We start from the raw sequence: 24,186 nt of genomic DNA, 5'->3' as shown, positions 1-24,186 counted from the left end.
GGGAGAGGAGGATAGAAGAGGAGAGGAGGAGGAGAGGAGGAGGAGGAGAGGGGAGGGGAGAGGGAGAGGGGAGGAGGAGGAGGAGGAGAGGGGAGGAGAAGGGACAGGGGAGGGGAGAGGAGAGGGAGAGGGGAGGAGGAGAGGAGAGAAGAGGGGAGGAGGAGAGGAGAGGAGAGGAGAGGAGAAGAGAGGAGGGGGAGGAGGAGGAGAGGGAAGGGGAGAAGAGAGGGAAGGGGAGAGGAGAAGGGAGAGGGAAGGGGAGAGGAGAAGGGAGAGGGGAGGGGATGGGGGAGGGGATGGGATGGGAGAGGAGAGGAGAGGAGAGGGGAGGGGAGGGGAGAGGAGAGGAGAGGGGAGGGGAGGGGAGAGGAGAGGGGAGGGGAAAGGAGGGGAGCGCAGGGGAGAGAGGAGATGGGGAGGGGAGGGAAGGGAAGGAGAGGGGAGGGTACAATTGCTAGTTATCAGCAGTACTTTCCTCATGCTGTGACAGTGTGAGGAAAGTGCAGCCGATAACTGGCAACTTCATTTCCTGGTGATCTGCTGTGTCATTGGACACAGCTGATCATGTGGTAAAAGGTTGCTGTGATTGGCCTTTTATCGCATCACATGATCAGCTGTGTCCGTAGGACACAGCGATCATGGAGATCACAGAGTGCACGCCTCCGGGGGTACGCGGGAGGGCGTGTTGTGGGAGGACGTCATATGACACTCCCAGAACTAGCCGGCCACAATGAAGCCATCATTTGCCTATATGCAGTTGGCAAGTGGTTAAGGGTCTTCTTTTGGTACTGTAAGTGGAAATTTATGGAAGAGGGCCGTTTCCGGGGCCCTACCAACATTAACCCCCATCACCCTGTAGATAAGGTTAAACATGTGGGTCCAAAATCTAGTAACTATCAGACATTATACAAAAATCTTATTTGTGCCAGTCAATGTTTAAAATCCAAAATTATAGTCCAAATAAATTAAAGTCCAAATAAATGAATCCTCCGTGTCCAACTTCAACATCCCCATAAATCCAGATAAGATGTGTACCTCAAAAAAACGGAAAAACGAAATAGTGTATTACCTTCAATATCATCTGGTATATATTTTACCAACAATAAGTATATACTTAACAAAATATGCACAAAATAAAAACAAGATTCAAATCGTGAGCAACACGTGAATCATGAAATCACTCCGTGTACACTATAAATATATAAATGTGAACAATCAGTGTACACTCATAAAACAAAAAAATGAATAAAGTTAAAATAAATAAATAAAATAAAGGAAATAAATAAATAAAATGATATAAATTGTGAAAAATTCTAAATAGCTGAAATGCATACAATTACCCTCATTAGAGTAATAGCAAGCCTTTAAAGAGTACACCCTGGACTGTCACTCCAGTGTTGTAGTCGCTCCCCGGACTGTCGCTCCAGTGTTGTAGTCGCTCCCCGGACTGTCACTCCAGTGTTGTAGTCGCTCCCCGGACTGTCACTCCAGTGTTGTAGTCACTCCCCGGACTGTCACTCCAGTGTTGTAGTCGCTCCCCGGACTGTCACTCCAGTGTTGTAGTCGCTCCCCGGACTGTCACTCCAGTGTTGTAGTCGCTCCCCGGACTCTCACTCCAGTGTTGTAGTCGCTCCCCGGACTCTCACTCCAGTGTTGTAGTCGCTCCCCGGACTCTCACTCCAGTGTTGTAGTCGCTCCCCGGACTCTCACTCCAGTGTTGTAGTCGCTCCCCGGACTGTCACTCCAGTGTTGTAGTCGCTCCCCGGACTGTCACTCCAGTGTTGTAGTCGCTCCCCGGACTGTCACTCCAGTGTTGTAGTCGCTCCCCGGACTCTCACTCCAGTGTTGTAGTCGCTCCCCGGACTGTCACTCCAGTGTTGTAGTCGCTCCCCGGACTCTCACTCCAGTGTTGTAGTCGCTCCCCGGACTGTCACTCCAGTGTTGTAGTCGCTCCCCGGACTGTCACTCCAGTGTTGTAGTCGCTCCCCGGACTGTCACTCCAGTGTTGTAGTCGCTCCCCGGACTGTCACTCCAGTGTTGTAGTCGCTCCCCGGACTCTCACTCCAGTGTTGTAGTCGCTCCCCGGACTGTCACTCCAGTGTTGTAGTCGCTCCCCGGACTCTCACTCCAGTGTTGTAGTCGCTCCCCGGACTGTCACTCCAGTGTTGTAGTCGCTCCCCGGACTCTCACTCCAGTGTTGTAGTCGCTCCCTGGACTGTCACTCCAGTGTTGTAGTCGCTCCCTGGACTGTCACTCCAGTGTTGTAGTCGCTCCCTGGACTGTCACTCCAGTGTTGTAGTCGCTCCCCGGACTGTCACTCCAGTGTTGTAGTCGCTCCCCGGACTGTCACTCCAGTGTTGTAGTCGCTCCCCGGACTGTCACTCCAGTGTTGTAGTCGCTCCCCGGACTGTCACTCCAGTGTTGTAGTCGCTCCCCGGACTGTCACTCCAGTGTTGTAGTCGCTCCCTGAACTGTCACTCCAGTGTTGTAGTCGCTCCCTGGACTCTCACTCCAGTGTTGTAGTCGCTCCCTGGACTCTCACTCCAGTGTTGTAGTCGCTCCCTGGACTCTCACTCCAGTGTTGTAGTCGCTCCCCGGACTGTCACTCCAGTGTTGTAGTCGCTCCCTGGACTCTCACTCCAGTGTTGTAGTCGCTCCCCGGACTGTCACTCCAGTGTTGTAGTCGCTCCCTGAACTGTCACTCCAGTGTTATAGTCGCTCCCTGGACTCTTACTCCAGTGTTGTAGTCACTCCCTGGACTGTCACTCCAGTGTTGTAGTCACTCCCTGGACTCTCACTCCAGTGTTGTAGTCGCTCCCTGGACTCTCACTCCAGTGTTGTAGTCGCTCCCTGGACTCTCACTCCAGTGTTGTAGTCGCTCCCCGGACTGTCACTCCAGTGTTGTAGTCGCTCCCTGGACTCTCACTCCAGTGTTGTAGTCGCTCCCCGGACTGTCACTCCAGTGTTGTAGTCGCTCCCTGAACTGTCACTCCAGTGTTGTAGTCGCTCCCTGGACTCTTACTCCAGTGTTGTAGTCACTCCCTGGACTGTCACTCCAGTGTTGTAGTCACTGCCTGGACTCTCACTCCAGTATGTTACAGACGGGGTTCCAATCCTTAGGCAAACATCTCATGACTCCATCATCCCCAAGTTTAGCCCAGTTCATCTCTGGCTACTTGGCAGCTCTCAGCACATGGGCAGAACCAGGGGTGGACTGACAACTCATGGGGCCCCCTGGGCAATAGGGGATCATGGGGCCTCTGTGTCCTTGCCCAAACTCAAAAAAGCCTATGAAAAAGGTACCAGGGGCATCTCATGGGGCCCCCTACTGACCCCGGGCCCTCGGGAAGTGCCCACGTTTCCAAATGGTCAGTCCGCCCCTGGGCAGCACTCCAAGTCTCTCTCAACACTCCTGTTTGTCTTGCCACGTGAAGAATTTATGATTCCTCCATCGTAGCTGTTTTTCTGTTTTTGTGGGGAGACAAAGATTAAGCTCCAAACGAGCCTGTTGTACCTTAAGTAACAAGTCGGGGGTTGGAGTCATTTTACGTTGGGCCAGTAAAGCCTCGTATTCCTTAGTTTGGGCAGAGATCAACTCTTCACGAGATCACTTTAGTCTAGAGGCTCGTTGGATACAAAAACCTCTGATAGAAGCTTTATGGTTGTGAGCTCTAGAGAAATGAGAGTAGTCTCTAGAGGTAGGATTGGCCTCTCTCCATGCATCCACCAAATTATAGCCATATAAAGGTTGAGCAAATTTGCGACTTTGTTTCGGGGGACACAAGTTTGGTTGCATGCGATTTATCAAGCGTTTGATCTAAAGCCAAATTCGAATCCCCCACTAAAATGACATCACCTTCCAGTTCCGGAGCTAAAGATTTAAACAGGGATCGAAAAAAGGCAAATTGATTCACATTAGGGGCGTAGTAAATCAGGAAAGTCACTAAGTTTCCCCCCAAGTGGCCTTTAACCAATAGATATCGCCCTTCCTTGTCTCGTATCACTTTAGATTCAGTAAAGGATAACTGCTGGGCCAAACAGAGCGCTACCCCTCATTCTTTCTCAGATGCAATAGCAAAAAGCACACAGGGAAATCTCTATGAATATAACGTGGTGTGAAAGAGGAGACAAAATGGGTTTCCTGCAGAGCAACTATATCAGCTTCCAGGGACTCCAAGGGAAAAAACCTTGAGACGCTTAGAGGGGAATCCCAAACCTGCACATTATGGGAGAGTAAGGGAACAATAACACTATTAGGTCTTAAGGTGGACATAGAAAAATGCAAGACAGCGATGGGGAGACCCACACATCCCCTCGTAGGGGAGATCGAGAATCCAGGACCAAATAAAAATTCCCGAGATGACCCTCAAAGAAAAACAATTTAAAAAAGTGAGGAAAATAAGGAAGAAATAGGGGAGAGACAAAAGACAACGAGCCCAGAAAATGGCTATCGTCAGTTCAAGTGGTAAAACAACAATATGCAGCATAAAACAGTAAAACACCAAATAACCCAGACACAAGGTCAAGGACTGGAAGAGTCTCCACCAAAGCATAGCAGTGGGGAGAGTCTTCCAATTAGGAGGAGCACATAGACGCTTCCCGGCACCATGGGGTCTGTAACAGACATGTATAAGAAAGGTTCCTAACCCCAGAGAAATAGAATACCTGACATATATCCAATCTAGCCAGGTAAAAAGCAATAAAATTAAAAACATAATATTTGGAATAACAATTCAAAGAAGAACAAGAGTGGAGGCCAATGTCTCATAACAAGACCATGTAGAGGTCCCCGCCGGATAGAAAACAGCTAGTAGCCAGCAGGGTCCTCAAGGGACCTAACATGGAGTAGCAGGTTTCTTCTTCCTTGAAGAGGGGGACCACAGAGGTGAAAGCGGGGGAGGAGGGCTGTCAACCCTGGGCTGGTTTTGTGGGGAGGGGCTAAGGGAAATAAAGCCCAGATTCAGCAAGTTTCTCTCCTTCAGAAAATGTAGAAAAGGCGTAGGATTTGCCATTGTAAGTAAATTGTAAGCAAAATGGATATTTCCATTGATAACGAATGTCCCTTTGAATTAAAGATGAAAGCAACGGCTTGAACTTCCTCCGTTTCAGGATAGTAGCTTGAGAAATATCTGCAAAGACTTGAATCTTGTGCCCATGGATTTCCAAATCTGGATGTTCCCTGACGTATCGCATCACCGCCTCCTTAATTTAAAAAAAATGGGGTTTAATGATTATGTCTTGAGGAGGCCCATCCAGTTTTACAGGGACCAGAGCTCTATGGATACGATCTATTTCCGTTGTCACGATCAGGGGTCAGGATCAAAGACCAGAGCTCTATGGATACGATCTATTTCCGTTGTCACGATCAGGGGTCAGGATCAAAGACCAGCAGTGTAAGGCTTACCTGAAACCAGCAGGATAGGTACACAGGCAGGTCCCCCTGGGAATGACGCGGGCTCACCTGAGGTGCGGGGTCTAAGTACTAACTGGTATCACCAGAGCTCCTAATGGTGGAGATGGATTTTGCTGGTGTTAGTACCAGGTCGCAGTTCTCAGGATCATGTCACCAGGAAGTGAGCAAGCCAGGAACCAGTAGCAGATATGGAAGGTAGGGATCTACCAGAAGCATGTGATCTGGGACTTCAGCATAGTAAAACTTGAGGTCAACATCAAGAAATGTAGCTACTCACCCAATTGTCAAGTTCCAATTGACGGCAACCATTTTCCCATTGCTCCAAATGTAGAGGCCAAATCAAATACATACCATGACTGAGTATTCTTGGGGCCATTTTCCCGGAGTCCAAAAACCCAGCCAGATCCCAAATAAAATCACACAAAAATGTCAATTTTCTAAGTCCCAAAAAAGGAATTCTCAGGGGCAAATCATTTTACAGGGCCCTCCCCCCCAAAAACAAATGAATCTAAATAATGCTTTTGACCTCTCATGTAAAAAAATTAGACTGCTTCGTTTTGGCACATCACATGACTAGCAGGAAGATCTATCCCTTTGCCAGACTTATCCACCGAGTATCTCAGGATTTAAGTTACCTAAAGCCCAAAAGGCATCATAAAGACTAATCTATTGTTCATTGACAAATACACTATATTGCCAACACTGCTGGGATGACTTCCTTTCCACACACATGAACTTGAATGGCATCCCAGTCTTAGTCCGTAGGGTTCAATATTGAGTAGTCCCGCCCTTTGTAGCTCAGCTTCCAATCGTCTGGCAAGGCTGTTTAATGTTTTTGGATATTCTGAGACTGCCACATGAGTTCATTATTTTCTTTTTCACATTGAGTTTGCAGGAGACCTGCGGTTTAAAAGTGATTAAAGGAGTTTTGGATGCATTGCTCTTGGTCTCCTCAGATCCACAGTTATATCAACAATTCTTTTGGATGCATTTACATGCGTTTGGCTTTGGAAATATTTTGGGGAACATTTATATTTGTGTCGACCCATTTTTTGCCCTGGGTGACCCTTCTATAACCTATTGACTCCTTTTTGGAATGTTGCCTTAACGACAAATGTTATATATTTTGCTTTAATGTTTGAAGCCCATGGTCAAAATGGCTGCAGTAGCTTATGGGCATAATGGAGCCATCCTAACACATCTGCCTCCTTGTTTGGCAGGAAAGGTGGCCCCTCATTCTTGTGGCCCCTGCTCCTGAGCCTTACCATGCCTCTTTCTACTCCCAAACAGTCTCCTGGGCTGTGGCTGCCAGTGTCCTATTTGTCTGGATAAACTTGGGTGAAGAACATACCAATGAGCAATCCCTCAAACCTTGGTCACAAATGTCACATCATACATACAGCCTAACTAGTATCTGTTACTAATCAGCATCTTGAACTCTATTTGCAGATCATCTTTTGCCCCTGGAGGCCCCAGCTGTTGGAGTGGGAGAAGAATCTGCATCTGATGTTGGGGTACAGGAACTGCTGTAATGGGGTGGGGGATGTACAAATGCATGTTACATGTGTATTTGGGAAATGTCATGCATTTTTTTTGTTTTGTGGTGCAGGGAAGTTCAGGCACTCCAAACTTGTGTGAAATGCCGTCACCTCCACCTGAGTTGCCTGAACATCCGGTAAGAGATGCTAAAGATGTTCTCCCTAATGAGTCACCCATTTAGAGTATAACTCCGTTCCTGGCTGGGCAGGACTTGGCAACGTGATGTGTAACTTACTTTTTTTGGATCCTTGCTTAGTCAGGAGCTGGAGGAAGTGATGTGCATGTGACAAATCAGCAGGAAGGTATCAGTCTGGGGAAAGATGCCAAACCATTCATTTCGGTCAAATGCTGATCCAGTGTAATGTGTCAGGGAAAGGCATTCACCAATACCTGGTCCTAGGGGTGGAACAAGAACATGACCTAGTGTTTGGTGTCAGACGAGCCCCCTGTCCTACTGTACCCTTGTGCTGTGTGTTACACACTTTAATAAGAAAATAAGAAGAAGGCCTTCTGTTGTTTGGACTATCATTATGCTGGACTAACTGGACCCAGACTAAGTTTGCTTTACACCCCGTGTGACATCTTGCCCCGAGATTGGTTGGGGAGCATAGGATCTTTAGCTGCCTGATTCTAGACGTGTGTGCCTATGGAATTTATGTGCCCAGTGGACACTTGTTCCTCACTTCATTACCTCCCCACCTCTTGTTGTCAAAACACTGACATGTGAATGAGCAAAAGTTGGATCCAAGTGGTGTGTGGTGAGCAGATAGACAATTTGCCCATTAGGGCCCCTTCTTTTCTGGGGGACATTGCATGTAACTGGTCTCATCCATAACTGATAGTCCATCCAAGAGCAGCTTTCAAGTCATGTGACTTCTGTGTAATGCCAATCCCAACTAGAGATGAGGTGATGGGAGACATCTTGACAGAGTTGGGCCACAGGATCCCACCACACATTGTCTACTTGGCTGCACCCCCCTTTTGGCAGTCTGCACAACTCCACTCCACCAAGCTATGTAGAAGTCCCTGGATGGAATGAAGAGCTACTCCAAACGTGAACAATGTAACGTGAATGGAGTGTTCTGTGTAAAGTGTTGCAGCATTTCACAAGAGGAAGCAAACCAAGATTGGGAGTAGCTGCAGACAGCAAGCAGACAACTTCAATCTTTATGTATCCCAGCTTAGGATGGAAGGAGCTGGTTTACCTCTCGGAAACATGCAATCCTATCTGCTACAGTCCTAAAGCTGGACTTGCCAGAAAACACTTCGTTTGGACATTACCAGAAATTCCAGGTAAGCAAGATTGTCCAGTGCAGCTGGAGCTAGCAGAGTCCTGCAATGCTTTAGGGACATGCAGATCAGCTCCAACTGCAATGAAGAAGATTGCCGACCTGCAAAGGCTGAAGAAGGCCACAACACAGGGCACTGTCCAAGAGAAATAGAACATTTATTTACAAATTTATAAAAATCTAAAAACCAAAAAACTAAAAATATTGCTTAATATAGACCACAAGTCCAGGCTGGTCCTCGGCTGGGTCCACCTCCAAGGCTTGCTCCAGGGTCTGGATGTGTCGGCACACCCAGCACAGGAGGCCATGAATGTCTGGATTGGGGAACACTGTAGAAAAAGCCAAACAAAATGTATTAGCTGTAATAAAAACCAACAACAGCATGCAATACTTGTCTACCTTTGTCTATTATCCTGAAAGCACTCTATGCTGTTGTCACCTCATAACTGGAACACAGAACTTACATTTCTTGCCTGGGAGGATTTCATGGCCCAGGGAGTGAGCTTGGAATCCTTAGGCCTAGATTAAAGTGTTTGCTCACTGACTGCAAATATATCTGTAGGCAACAGTGAAAAGGGCAATCTCATCAGTAAAGACAACAGATGACTTTGTCACACCTATCTCCTCCACAGAGTTCCCAAAGACATCTATCCTAGCTTTCTATTAGCTGCAGGGGGGGGATCCCTACACACATTATACACAGCCAGAGCACAGAGCTGAGCAAATTCTGTGAGCCTATTGGAGGGTAGTGGCCCAACTCCCTCCACACAGGTCCAGAGATTCCTATAGATCTGGCAGTGTGATTAACCAGGTGTGTCCTTGAAGGGAGGCGGTCCATCTCCCAGGAAGCTGGATGTGTCAGCTGCATCTATTAGAGTGATTATTTAAGATGGTGGAGAGACCAGAGTGGAACAAACACTTGTTACTTGAGAAGCAGGTTTTTGCTCACTGGAGTGTCAGGTTAGTGCTTGACTATTGTGTCATATTCTTGGTTTATTGTCCTTTCTTAATTAGAAAAACACTTTAATGTATTCCTATGTAGACCAACTCAGCTGTCAGGTCTAAGTGTGAAGATTAAGCCCCTATCTGCCTGATGTGTTGTTTAGTGTGAATGTTTTATTTCTTTGGGGGGCATCCGAAACTCAGGATGAGGCCAACCAATGGAGACAAGTAAGGGGAGGGGAAGTCTTCTACATACATTACATGTGCATATGTGTAAGCAGTTTAGAAACTGACCTTCAGGGACGCTGGCCTCTGCATCCAGAGGGGGCTGGAGCTCCCCCATAGCACCCCGGGCATTCTGAGGTACAAATACGTGAAGAGTAAAAAAAAGACACAGTAAAGATGCGAGCCCTGACATTCAAGAAACACATGGATGTTAAACAGTCACATAGTACAGGCCCTGGTAGTAAGTCCTAGCCCTAACCAACATAGCAAAGTCCTCTTTCAGTTTGGGTTACTAAACTAGATGACCAGAACCAGAAGGGCTTAAGGCCAATTTCATATGGCCACTTAAAAATTGGAGTATAACAGCGCTAGGTGTCTAGTAATTAATCAAATAAGTGTATGGATTATAAAGATATTGTTAGTAAAGCTGCTAGCATAGAAAGTAAACCTCAGAACACTTCGGATAATATGTCATAAAATATGCAGCGCTTATAAACAGGTCTCAAGATCCACAGAAACCTGATAACATACAATTGTTCTAAATTGAGTGTACAAATGAATATAAAACATATATAACTCGTGACTTCTGTGGTGCATCCACGGTTGGAGAACCGGAAAAAAGTTCGTGACTCTTGTGTTGGACAAGCTGAAAGAAGTTTGCACTAACCAGATATCTCAGCACATGGAGCATGGAGTAATTAAGACCTACTCCTGGTACTCTGAAAGGAAGCCACTGGAAGGGATGATGTCATCTGATATCTCGCCACTAGATGTCATGTTCCCAGGACAGCAGGACGATGATTCCAGAGATGCACATCAGCCAATAAGGAAATGAATCCAGCAAGCCAGCCAGCAACACACAGGAGACCAAGAGGAACCAGGCACCTTCAAAAAGCCCAGGCTCCCTCCAAAAAAGAGAGCCACAGGCCAGAAGCTTTGATAGTGTAGTATTGCATTTATTATGTAGTAATTCACAATGATAAGAAAAACCACACTTACAAATAAAGGTCACAGGAACAAGGGGCAGCTAACAGGTGTGTCCAGACAGTGGGGGGGCACCTCCCTGACGCGTTTCGTGTCACACACACGTTTTCAAAGGGGGTGCATTGCAGGAAAATCGATCATTTTTATAATCCGCGGTGCGCATGCGCAGTACGCACCGGTGACGTCATTGCGGTAAAGCCGCGCATGCGCAGTACGCTCATACGGCGGCCATTTTCTTGAAGAACAGTGCAGATGGACAGAAGAAGGTGAAACCCATGTTAAGGGACACAGATGGGGACAATCAAATATATGAAGCCATTAGCTTGCAATGGGGCAAAAAAAGAACACTAATCCTGTGTGCAGAGAATATATAGTTATTAAGGCATGGGGAAATAACTATAAAAATTGTCTCTGCGGACATGGCTCACAAAATTGCCTATAATAACATACATAAATATGCATATACGTTATTGTGATGGGAACTATTCAGACAGGTATTACACCCGGTGAATAAACAAATAAGCATAACGCAGGAACATAGGGTAAGTGATTAATAACGGAACCCGTCATATATGCAGCATGACCATGCATATCAAACATTCCCCAAACTGCGCCATATGTACCTGGGTCTTACTAGCAAAGACAAACTGTGGAGTCATACTGAGATATAATAGACAAACGTCTAACGATACAAAAACGCATGTGACCACAATATATACATAAAATTAAAACTAGCAAATGACTCCACAGTTTGTCTTTGCTAGTAAGACCCAGGTACATATGGCGCAGTTTGGGGAATGTTTGATATGCATGGTCATGCTGCATATATGACGGGTTCCGTTATTAATCACTTACCCTATGTTCCTGCGTTATGCTTATTTGTTTATTCACCGGGTGTAATACCTGTCTGAATAGTTCCCATCACAATAACGTATATGCATATTTATGTATGTTATTATAGGCAATTTTGTGAGCCATGTCCGCAGAGACAATTTTTATAGTTATTTCCCCATGCCTTAATAACTATATATTCTCTGCACACAGGATTAGTGTTCTTTTTTTGCCCCATTGCAAGCTAATGGCTTCATATATTTGATTGTCCCCATCTGTGTCCCTTAACATGGGTTTCACCTTCTTCTGTCCATCTGCACTGTTCTTCAAGAAAATGGCCGCCGTATGAGCGTACTGCGCATGCGCGGCTTTACCGCAATGACGTCACCGGTGCGTACTGCGCATGCGCACCGCGGATTATAAAAATGATCGATTTTCCTGCAATGCACCCCCTTTGAAAACGTGTGTGTGACACGAAACGCGTCAGGGAGGTGCCCCCCCACTGTCTGGACACACCTGTTAGCTGCCCCTTGTTCCTGTGACCTTTATTTGTAAGTGTGGTTTTTCTTATCATTGTGAATTACTACATAATAAATGCAATACTACACTATCAAAGCTTCTGGCCTGTGGCTCTCTTTTTTGGAGGGAGCCTGGGCTTTTTGAAGGTGCCTGGTTCCTCTTGGTCTCCTGTGTGTTGCTGGCTGGCTTGCTGGATTCATTTCCTTATTGGCTGATGTGCATCTCTGGAATCATCCTCCTGCTGTCCTGGGAACATGACATCTAGTGGCGAGATATCAGATGACATCATCCCTTCCAGTGGCTTCCTTTCAGAGTACCAGGAGTAGGTCTTAATTACTCCATGCTCCATGTGCTGAGATATCTGGTTAGTGCAAACTTCTTTCAGCTTGTCCAACACAAGAGTCACGAACTTTTTTCCGGTTCTCCAACCGTGGATGCACCACAGAAGTCACGAGTTATATATGTTTTATATTCATTTGTACACTCATATGGCCACTTGTTGGCACCCACACTGCAGCAAGCTGCTCATATCCTACAATGCTGACATAGTCTCTGGCTGTCCATTGATGATCATCATGTGAAGTGAAAAAATGCTGCGCTACATGAAACAATGGCACAATCCATTATATAACCAAAAAACAAAGTGAAAAAAAAATATAAATATATATATTAGAATAAAAAATAGTAGAAAAACTATTAATATTGAAATAAAAAAAATAAAATAATTTATATAAACAAAAATCACACAAAAAATAAAAAATATTTTTAAGCATGAATCAAACAAGTCATTCAAAAAATCAAGTTCAATCAATAAAGTGTTCATTCAGTGAACCCTCCTTTGGATAACAAAAAATATATGTGCATCTGTCATCAATTCCCGTGCAGAGACATCCTCCACCATGTATCTGCTCACCATTCTCCACCATATATCTGCTCATCATCCTCCGCCATGTATCTGCTCACCATCCTCTGCCATGTATCTGCTCACCATCCTCCACCATGTATCTGCTCATCATCCTCCGCCATGTATCTGCTCACCATCCTCCGCCATGTATCTGCTCACCATCCTCCACCATGTATCTGCTCACCATCCTCCGCCATGTATCTGCTCACCATCCTCCGCGATGTATCTGCTCACCATCCTCCACCGTGTATCTGCTCACCATCCTCCACCATATATCTGCTCACCATCCTCCACCATGTATCTGCTCACCATCCTCCACCATATATCTGCTCACCATCCTCCACCATATATCTGCTCACCATCCTCCACCATGTATCTGCTCACCATCCTCCACCATGTATCTGCTCACCATCCTCCGCCAGGTATCTGCTCACCATCCTCCACCATATATCTGCTCACCATCCTCCACCATATATCTGCTCACCATCCTCCACCATATATCTGCTCACCATCCTCCACCGTGTATCTGCTCACCATCCTCCGCCATGTATCTGCTCACCATCCTCCACCATGTATCTGCTCACCATCCTCCACCATGTATCTGCTCACCACCCTCCACCATGTATCTGCTCACCTCACGCAGTGTGACCGCACATTGTACAATGTTACCGTCTAACTGCACTTTTGGTCCCATATGGACTCAGAGGATCAGCTTGCTGAATGAAGACTCCAAAGTAAGCTCCCTCCTGATAAGCGTCTTTGTATCAGCCGTATTCCTCATTAATAAGAACTCCACATGGTGCTTTATCCTTTTATACTTTTATTCATCAATTACACATAAGAAATACTCTCACGTTCCGGAGGTGTATATTGCACCATGTATGATGAACATCCAGTGATGTACTGATCAGACACAAGGTGGCAGTATCATCTCAGTAGCAGAGTCCTGCACATGCTCAGAACAGACACCATCCATCATGTGATGTAAGGCAAAGCACGGGGCCCCTTAGTGAATGCTATTGCCTGCTGTAATGTCCTTCCAAGAGCCGGTTAGAGAGTACTACAACCGCTGTCCCGATGAATGGCAACATCATGGCGTCATCTGCACACTCCTCCCCGATGGATGGTGTCTGTTCTGAGCATGTGCAGGACTCTGCTGCTGAGATGATACTGCCACCTTGTGTCTGATCAGTACATCACTGGATGTTCATCATACATGGTGCAATATACACCTCCGGAACGTGAGGGCATTTCTTATGTGTAATTGATGAATAAAAGTATAAAAGGATAAAGCACCATGTGGAGTTCTTATTAATGAGGAATACGGCTGATACAAAGACGCTTATCAGGAGGGAGATTACTTTGGAGTCTTCATTCAGCAAGCTGATCTTCTGAGTCCATATGGGACCAAAATTGCAGTTTGACCGTAACATCGTATAATGTGCGGTCACACTGCGTGAGGTGAGCAGATATATGGTGGAGGATGGTGAGCAGATACATGGTGGAGGATGGTGAGCAGATACATGGTGGAGGATGGTGAGCAGATTCATGGTGGAGGATGGTGAGCAGATTCATGGTGGAGGATGGTGAGCGGATACATGGTGGAGGATGGTGAGCGGATACATGGTGGAGGATGGTGAGCGGATACATGGTGGAGGATGGTGAGCAGATTCATGGTGGAGGATGGTGAGCAGATTCATGGTGGAGGATGGTGAGCAGATACATGGTGGAGGATGGTGAGCAGATACATTGTGGAGGATGGTGAGCAGATACATGGTGGAGGATGGTGAGCAGATACATTGTGGAGGATGGTGAGCGGATACATGGTGGAGGATGGTGAGCGGATACATGGTGGAGGATGGTGAGCGGATACATGGTGGAGGATGGTGAGCAGATACATGGTGGAGGATGGTGAGCAGATACATGATGGAGGATGGTGAGCAGATATATGGTGGAGGAGGGTGATCAGATACATGGTGGAGGATGGTGAGCAGATACATGGTGGAGGATGGTGAGCAGATACATGGCGGAGGACGGTGAGCAGATACATGGTGGAGGATTTCTCTGCACAGAAATTGATGACAGATGCACATATTTTTCATTATCCAAAGGAAGGTTCACTGAATGAACACTTTATTGATTGTACTTGATTTTTTGAATGACTTTTGTTTGATTCATACTTAAAAATATTCTTTATTTTTTGTATATATATATATAAATAACATTTTCAATATTAATATTTTTTCAACTATTTTATCTTCTAATATATATTTTTTTATTTTTTCACTTTGTTTTTTGGTTATATAAGGATTGTGCCATTGTTTCATGTAGCGCAGCATTTTTTCACTTCACATTATGAATGTATAATTTGCCGCACTGAGACATGGGTTGTGTGCACTAGCGGCTACATTATTTAATTCTAATTTTTTGTTTCCATTTCACCATAGTTAGCGCTAATTATTCAATTTATTTTAGATACCACTGCTCATGAGATTGGTCTCTTTCAGTTGGCTTTTGGGGGTGGTAAAAATGGACAGCTGAGCCACAGTGTTTCTGCCCTCGAACTGTAAAATAACAGCCAGATGGGGCTATTAACAGGCCGTGTCTGCAGCATTATTAACTCGGGGTGCAGAGTCTGACAAGCAGCACCTCTTTTTAAGCTCCCCCACTGGGCTCAATTGGGCCACACCACCACTACGTACAATGTGCACAATTACAATGTGGTAGTGTCATTGTAGGGTGATATCAGGTGGTGGGGGGTGGTAATAACATGTCCTCATTCCCTGTCAGATGTCCTCTGAAAAGCCCTGTGAATGGAAGGAGAGAGCCTGAGATGGGTACAGGGGGGATTTTTGGGGGTTCTGGCCTGGAGTGAAGGACAGGTGAACATCTCCCGGGTTTGCAGAGTGGAGGCGCTAACACAGGAAGGACTTGGCTGGGTAGCAGAGTGGAGGCGCTAACACAGGAAGGACGTGGCTGGGTAGCAGAGTGGAGGCGCTAACACAGGAAGGACTCGGCTGGGTAGCAGAGTGGAGGCGCTAACACAGGAAGGACTCGGCTGGGTAGCAGAGTGGAGGCGCTAACACAGGAAGGACGTGGCTGGGTAGCAGAGTGGAGGCGCTAACACAGGAAGGACTCGGCTGGGTAGCAGAGTGGAGGCGCTAACACAGGAAGGACTCGGCTGGGTAGCAGAGTGGAGGCGCTAACACAGGAAGGACTTGGCTGGGTAGCAGAGTGGAGGCGCTAACACAGGAAGGACTCGGCTGGGTAGCAGAGTGGAGGCGCTAACACAGGAAGGACTCGGCTGGGTAGCAGAGTGGAGGTGCTAACACAGGAAGGACTTGGCTGGGTAGCAGAGTGGAGGCGCTGACACAGGAAGGACTTGGCTGGGTAGCAGAGTGGAGGCGCTAACACAGGAAGGACTCGGCTGGGTAGCAGGGTGGAGGCGCTAACACAGGAAGGACTCGGCTGGGTAGCAGAGTGGAGGCGCTAACACAGGAAGGACTCGGCTGGGTAATCATATACAGTAAATTGTTCCTATGCTGATTCACAATTGTGTAAATATGGTGATAAGGTGGGTAAGCAAAGGGTCTCTCCAACCAACTCATGTAGCCTCCCTAAAGGATACTTCTGCTGCCCTTGTCTCCTCCTCAGAAGAAACCAATAAAATACTGGAAGATATTTGTGCCGCTCTATATCTAGATCCAAGACCTTGAGGTGACCACAACATTCCTAGACTCACTTCATTTACTCACTATTGGCCCCTCCCACCTGCAATCTGTAAATGTCCCTATTTCATTAAAGGAAGAGTCTGAGGTGATTAAAGGCTTACCTAGTGGGAAATCACCTGGTCCTGATGGCTACACACCAGCATTGTATAAGATGATGGACTCTCTTCATCCCTCAGCTACTGACAGTATATAACGAGGTTTGGGAGGGGGGCCATACCTTCCAATGGGTCACCAAGACTATATAAAACTGATTTCTAATAAGGGCAAGGACCCAACTGAACCGGAGGCATACCGACTCCTATCCCTCCTAAATGTGGACACTAAAATACTCTCTGAAATAGTAGCATCCCTCTTGGCTGCAGTATTACCCTCCCTTATGCATACTGCCCAGGCTGGCTTTATTAATGGTAGACCAGTGGCTTCCAACATTCAGAAAGTTATTGCAGTGCTGGAACAAGGCAAGGTACACCCGTCTGAGGATCGAGCTATTATTACATTGGATGCTGGAAAAGTCTTGGATAATGTCAGCTATCATTGGCTTGCTCTGGTTCTTCTGATGGGCTTTTCAGCAGTATGGATTCTGCACCTTCACCCAGGGTGGTAGCTGCAGGTCTCATATCAGGTGAAATATTGCTGCACGAAGGGTACTCACCAGGGTTGCCCCCCCTTCACCTCTTCTTTTCAACCTTGCCCTGGAACCTTTCTCCCGTTACCTTTCCTCCAGAGCCCCAATACATGGGATTCAGACAGGTCAAGAAGAACTCTGTGCAGTCCTATTTGCTGATGATATTATTTTTTATGGCAGATCCTGTGGCAGATATTCACATTCTCCATCAGGTCTTCACAAGCCTCCTACAGTGCTCTGGCCTTCCAATCAATTCTGCTAAGAGTGGAATACTTTCCTTTTCTCGAACCAACACCCTTCCCTGGGCCCAGCAGTCTCTCTTCACGTAGCAAATGTTCAGATCACATATTCAGGCATTACGATAGGGAAGGAGCCATCCTCGGTCTATCATTACTACCCTCCACTGATATCTAAAATAGGAAATGAGATGGAAACATGGATGTACCTTCTCCTATCGCTTTTTGGGGGATGCCACCTGTTCAAAATGGTGAGCTTTGCTCCCCTATTGTACCCTCTTCAAACAATTCTGTTACTGCTTAAACAGGGGGAGCAAAAAAAGAGGGTGGAACAAACTTTCCCAATATTCCATTGTATGACCTTGTCTGTTTATTGTGTATAGGGACAGATTGGATACTTCAGGCTTCCTCATACAGTAATTATGATTTGGAGTTGGCAGTGGGGCAACCATATGACTTAGCTGCTCTCCTGCATTGCAAAATATAATTGTTCCCCACATGTATTCAACACAACCTTCTGATACGGGATCTGATTCTTACATGGAGGGACATACAGAGCAAACTGGGCCTGTCACCCCATGTCTCCCAATATTTGCCCATAAGAGGCATTACAATGTTTCCACAAGCTGTTCAATATGCGGCTTTCAACATTTGGAGTTCTAAGGGGCTCTCCTGCGTTGCCTCCCTGTATGACACATATTTGAACTATCAGGAACTTTGAAATCTTTCCCAACCCTTGCATCAACTTATGACCTGCCAAGCCACCCCTCTCTCTACTACCTACACCTCTCAGGTTGTATAAACTGGTGCTGCCCAGCCAAGCAACGTTTTCAAACTTCCATATTGGATCGCTTCCTACAGGAATGGAAATACTCCATATCTGACATATATCGACCTTTACACTCTCTCTTTACTAAACCACTACATCCCACATCTGTGAAATCTTGGAGCAAGGTCATACCGGGAGAGAACGGGGGGGCAACATACTGGAAGGATAGAACAAAGTGCAAAGGCTTGTGGTGAATGAATCCTGGAGAGTCTCAATGTAAACTCTTCCTTGGGGCCATCATCCCATTTCTATCCACTAAGAACTCTCCACAAATCCACTATGTAGTGAGCACCGCCCTCTCTCTTCCACCGATTTCAGGAATGGCCCCGCATCTCAACCTTTTGGGAACAAGTGTTAGCCTACATCTCAGGAGTTTGTGGCTGCTCACTCCCCATGGACCCAGTTCTTCTACAACTCTCCATTCAGCTCAGAAAACCCACATCCACAAATCCCGCAGGAGCTTGCAGTGGATATTATTATGTTTCCTGGTGGCCCACAGGGCTATTCCTAAGAAATGGACTATCACCTTGTCCCCACCATCACAGACACTAAAAAGATCTACGTCTTCTGATTTACAGAGAGAAGTTAGACATGGAGCTCAACAACCAAGCCTCAGTCAAACATTTCCATAATAGATGGGACACTTTTATTGCAGCAACACTTACATCCTTGGAGCAATCCTCTATGTTGTCTTCTTTTACTTCTATGGATGGGTTGGTGAAGGTGGTTACATTGTAGAGATCAGACAGCCGTGTATGGAACACGCATTGAGGACACGCATACATAACAGGTGTTACTTGCTCCCCATCTGGCCGTGTATATCTTGGTTTTCTGGTTCATGACGTTGTCATTCTTTTGCTCTCCTGATGTGTCTGTGCGCACTCATGGCCCAACCTTACTTCCTTGGCTTTATCATGACATCTAGGAACATTATGACATTCTGCTCCTCTCACTTATTGGAGTTGGGAACAAAGTCTCAGGAGAGAGTCCATCCATGTTTTCTGATCAGGTATCACACCCGGTCACACCTCCAGGTCAGTTCCTGCCAGAAGATTCCTTCCTCTTTCTTTATTGGAGAGATTATAATTATTTCATTGGTTACTGTGATTTATCTTTTATTCAGAAGTCATGGCAAGAAGTATGAGGTGCTTGTCTCCTCTTTCACCCCAGACATATTGTTTCTTTGTATATCTCTTTAGAAAACTCAATATAGAATGTTTGAAAAAAAATGTACTCAGCCAATGAAAGGTCAGGACTCCATTTTTATTCTTCTCCTATCAACCCGGTCCCACACTTCATCCATGTCTTTGGGGACCTCTCATCTCCTTATCAACTGTTTCTTCCATGATGAAGATCAGCCATGGAGTATATCTGAGGTGTATATCAGGGTGTGCTTCTTCCCCACATGAGAGCTGGGATGTCCAGCAACATTCATCTAGAAGACATTTCCCGCACTCAAGGCACTAATACACCTCCAGGGTTGTGTGTGACCCCTGATGTACAGGAAGACAGGACTTCAGTGAGGAACATTTCCCTCAATCAGGAAAGGAAAGTGACTTCAGCCCTGTTTGACATCTCTGATGTTTATATAGATGGGGCTTCTGTGAAAAACATTACCTTCACTCAGGACAGGAAAGTAGCTTCTCCCCCGTGTGAGTTCTCTGATGTCTGTAAAGATCGGACTTCTGCAAAAAACATTTCCCGCACTCAGAACAAGAATATGGCTTTTCTCCTGTATGAAATCTCTGATGTGTGTTAAGGCCGGATCTCCCTGAAAAACATTTCCCGCACTCAGGACAGGAATACGGCTTCTGTCCAGTGTGCAATCTCTGATGTGTGTAAAGATGGGACATCTGAGAAAAACATTTCCCGCACTCAGAACAGGAATAAGGCTTCTCCCCCGTGTGAGATCTCTGATGTATGTAAAGATGGGGCTTCTGTGAAAAACATTTCCCACACTGAGGGCAGGAATGTGGCTTGTCCCCAGTGTGCAATTTCTTATGTCTGTAAAGATTAGACTTATCTGAAAAACATTTCCCACACTCAGTACAGGGAAAGCTCTTCCCTGTTGGAAGGCCGGCCCGGTCCCGCACAGTCTGAGGTTCCTCAGGATACGAGGAATCCGATGGTCCATCTACACTGGGTGGTGCCGGATGGACATTGGAGGGAGCCGGGTTTTCTCCTGGACTATACTGTGTGATGTCCTCATCTTCTACTTTCCAGTCTGGAGACAAAGTGAGACAATCCTCGGAGGTTTTCCTCATCTCCCGGCCATGGACTAAAATACAAAGATAAAGAGGATTACTAGACAGGAGCTGATTGGTTTCCCCAAACCAGGACTCCGCCCACATCAGGCAGCTTGGTCTCTGAGGAGCTTACAATTCCACCCTCAAGGGAACTAGGAAATGGCTCCTCTGATCTCCTACCAGGTCATTTCTTTATTCATGGACCTTAGTCAGAGAGTGAAGAAACAACCAGAACTGTCTTTTATAGGAGGGACAGTGATGAGGGGATTATAGGACGAGGGTCCCCACCCCCTCTATCACTCATCACCATCTTCCCAACACAAGAAGTACTGCACTTCCTTATTTAGTCCATGATTTAGACATGAAGAACAGCGGGGCTGAGCCCCACCAGAGGTCAGAGAGTGAGGATGGGGGGAGAACAACCAAGATGAAGACTGGACTGATTCTGAAGACCACCATCATTGGGGTATTGACTCCTCCCTCATTATCACTTTCTGTTTAAGGGTCCAAAGGGTCCACATGAAGACACGTTTCTCAAACACTAATACACAAATGTAAAGGCTTAATAACACCTAGGTTCAGGGGGGATAGGTAGGAACAGACAGGAGGCAAAACCCGATGCTGGATCAATGTGAAGGAAAGCATGACAAGTATGGGTGGAGGAATGGATTTAGCGTTCATGACCCACCTGTGCTGATCTCTGTAGGAGTGTCCTCCTCTATAAATGTCCCCGTTATTCCATCCTCCTCCATAGACTGCTGATCATCCCTCACATACGCCTCTTCTTCTTCTTTAACCTCAACTTTGATGTCTATCAGATCTTCACTCTGAACCAAGAAAATTAGAGAAAATATCATCTGTAAATATAAGGTCACATAAAAGAACTCCACACATTGTCTCCATGAATCCATGTTCTAGATGCTCCATCCCACCAACCTTGTAATAGAGAGGGATGGTGTGACCTTCCTGTGTGGAATCCCGGGAATACAGAGGACGGGGACATCTCTCTGGTGGGTTCCTGGTATTAGGTGGCTCCATCATATCCTTGTGTCCTTCTGAAAACTCCTCCATCACTCCATACTCCTCATCCTCCTCTTTATACTCTTCTTTAACATCAATATTATCATCCCCGAGGATTCCACTCTGAAAGATATAATAAAACATTCATTGTAACAAACATGCTGTGTATAAATCACAACTACCAATAATTGTCATCATCTACCTGATGATGGTGAGGGATGGTGTGACCTTCCTGTGTGGAATCCCGGGAATACAGAGGACGGGGACATCTCTCTGGTGGGTTCCTGTAGCTGGATGACTCCACCATGGTGTCCTGGTACAGATCTTTGTGTTCTCTTAGAAGCTCTGACTCCTCAATCCCCCCATCCTCATCCTCCTCCTCTTTTATCTCTTCTTTATCCTCAACTTTAGGATCTCTCAGGTTTCCACTCTGAATATATAATAAAAATGCCATCAATGGTAACAATGCAGATAATGTACAGATCCTAATGATACTATCAGTGATTGTTCCTCATCTACCTGATGATGGTGAGGGATGGTGTGACCTTCCTGTGTGGAATCCCGGGAATACAGAGGACGGGGACATGTCTCTGGTGGGTTCCCATGACTGGATCCATCTGTAGGAAACACACACACTGACTGAATCCATTGTTTCTATGTGTTTATCAGATGATGGGGGATCTAGGTGGATCCTCCGTACTGCTCTCTCCTTTACAATAAAGTCTCCTCTTACCCGGTGATGTGAGGGGGGGCTGATTGTCCATCATGACGTCCTTGTAGAGATCCTTGTGTCCTTCTAAATACTCCCACTCCTCCATGGAGAAATAGACAGTGACACCCTGACACCTTATAGGAACCTGACACACACAATGATACAGTCACCATCCAGACACATCCCTTGTCTGTTACTGGAGAATGTCCCAGAATTCCCGGCACCGCTCACCTCTCCTGTCAGCAGCTCAGTGATCTCTCTGGTGACTTCTAGAATCTTCTTCTTCTTTCTCTCTTCTATCAGGGAGGGAGGTGGAGGCAATGTGATGTCATATGATCTCCAGACTTCACAGGAGGAAAACTCTACATCTGAACACAAATAGTCACATCAAATGATATTCCCAGAATCCTCCTCACCTCTCCATTCAGGTCTCCATTTTATTAAAGCCCCACTTCAGGCTGAGGTATAATTCCCCCCCACAGGACCCCCACACTACGCAGGGTATAGGCTTGTTGCAGCATTCTGATTTCATTACATACAACGCAGGACCAACAGTCCCACTTTACATGTGAGGATACCAAGGGACCCCACATCCTAAGAGCATCAGAAAATATCAGATGGAGGAACATTGGGAGGAGGAGCTGTGAGGTCAGTGTGATGTCATAGGATTCTCTGACTCTGGATGGAGGGACATTGGGAGGAGGAGCTGTGAGGTCAGTGTGATGTCATAGGACATATAGACTCTGGATGGAGGGACATTTGGATGGGGAGATTTGAGGGGTCCTCTATATGAGGCTCTCATGCAAACCAAATCCTTGTTCCTGGGTGCGTCCTACCTCTCCTAAACTGAAGAGTGAACTTTGACCTTTACCATCCAGAAATCTGTCCGGAATCTGTAGAAGTAAGCTGTCATGTGATCAGGTGACGTGCGGAGGAACGGAGTGTAAATAGCAGACAATTGTCTCCAGAGCCCCTAATGGTGGGGATGGATTTGGCGGTGTGCTGGTGCCAAGTTTCCTCCCCCCAGGGTCACTGCAGGTGTGGAGAAAAGCTGTGTAAGAGGATATGGAGGAGAGATGAGGAGGAGATCCAGGAATCAGGAGAAAGGTCAGGGCAAGCAACAGACGAGCGCATCCAAGAGACCAAGCCGGGGTCACTACACAGAAAATCAATCCAAGGAAACAACAGGCAGGACGAGGAATAGCAAGAAGGAGCTGAGAGACAAATGAGAATATTGCTCAGCCAATGGGAGATGATCTCAGCATGACTTCCATCATGAAGGAGATGAGGGGGAGGGGAGGAAGTCACTGAAGGTGACCATAGATCCATGGAAATTCAGCTGGTTCAGCAGGGATCGCTCACATTTCCATCCATGTGTGGCCACTGCCGGATAAAAGCCACTCCCCCAGTGGCTGCAGCCAATAGCTTCAGTGCTGATCTGTGTATTCTGAGAGCGGAGGAGACCCCCATTGTCAGAATACAAGAGTGCAGTGGGGAGGATTCCCCCATCCACCTCCAATGTGTGGATGGGGGAATCACTTCAGTTTTTATGGTCATCCCGCTGGCTGAACGATGAAACTGAACCATGTAGGCCAGCTTTGGGGGCAAATATATTATCATCAACTCCTCCCCCTGAAGGGGTTCATCTATGTATTACCTCCTCTGACACCAGATTCAGATTCACCTCTCCGCTTCCTCCCGATTCATCTCTCACCCAGAGCATCCTGTCTGTACCTGACATCACTTCCTGTCTGTCCCTGACATCACTTCCTGTCTGTACCTGACATCACTTCCTGTCTGTACCTGACATCACTTCCTGTCTTCCATAGAGACTTCCTGTGTGGGTAGAAGTGAGATCCCCACCTTGTGGAGCTCAGAGGAACTGCAGTCCCAAGAAGCGTCTGGTAGTGTGACCCCGGCCTTGTGCTGGGTGTGTATGGACTGTAGATCCTTATAGAGGGGTCACCTCCACTCCCACCAAGGGGGACAGAAATATATGACTGCTCGGGGGAGGGATTTTGGCCCCTTTGATTTTGCAGTAAATGTGATTGCATTAGTCCCGTTGATTATCGTATTTCCATGTAATAAAAGGTGTCACACGATGTCGGGTTCCCCTTTCTCTCCTCCCTGAGTGTGTATTT

At 46.5% G+C, this 24,186-nt stretch overlaps 2 protein-coding genes across 2 annotated transcripts in view; both read right to left on the bottom strand.

Annotated features, from left to right (window-relative positions):
* LOC149468086 (uncharacterized) overlaps positions 1-20,359 on the bottom strand; it is a 37,365-nt gene extending 17,006 nt beyond the window's left edge. The window contains exon 1 of the mRNA XM_089670642.1: positions 19,751-20,359. Coding sequence (XP_089526768.1) covers positions 19,751-20,331 — 581 coding nt within the window. The 5' untranslated portion in view covers positions 20,332-20,359. The remainder of the gene's footprint in view (positions 1-19,750) is intronic.
* On the bottom strand, positions 8,381-19,685 carry LOC149468087 (uncharacterized). Its single transcript, XM_089670632.1, has 3 exons — positions 18,733-19,685; positions 9,478-9,541; positions 8,381-8,570 (listed from the first exon to the last, which is right to left on the bottom strand). The coding sequence occupies exons 1-3, from the start codon at positions 18,850-18,852 to the stop codon at positions 8,437-8,439; spliced, it is 318 nt and encodes a 105-aa protein (XP_089526758.1). The 5' UTR covers positions 18,853-19,685; the 3' UTR covers positions 8,381-8,436.
* Positions 20,360-24,186: the final 3,827 nt, after the last annotated feature.

This window comes from Staurois parvus, unplaced genomic scaffold (genome assembly GCF_062004578.1).
Source record: "Staurois parvus isolate SC_StPar_1 unplaced genomic scaffold, SC_StPar_1.0 ptg000092l, whole genome shotgun sequence".
NCBI classification, from domain to species: Eukaryota; Metazoa; Chordata; class Amphibia; order Anura; family Ranidae; genus Staurois; species Staurois parvus.
This window is presented reverse-complemented; position numbering and strand designations above follow the sequence as displayed.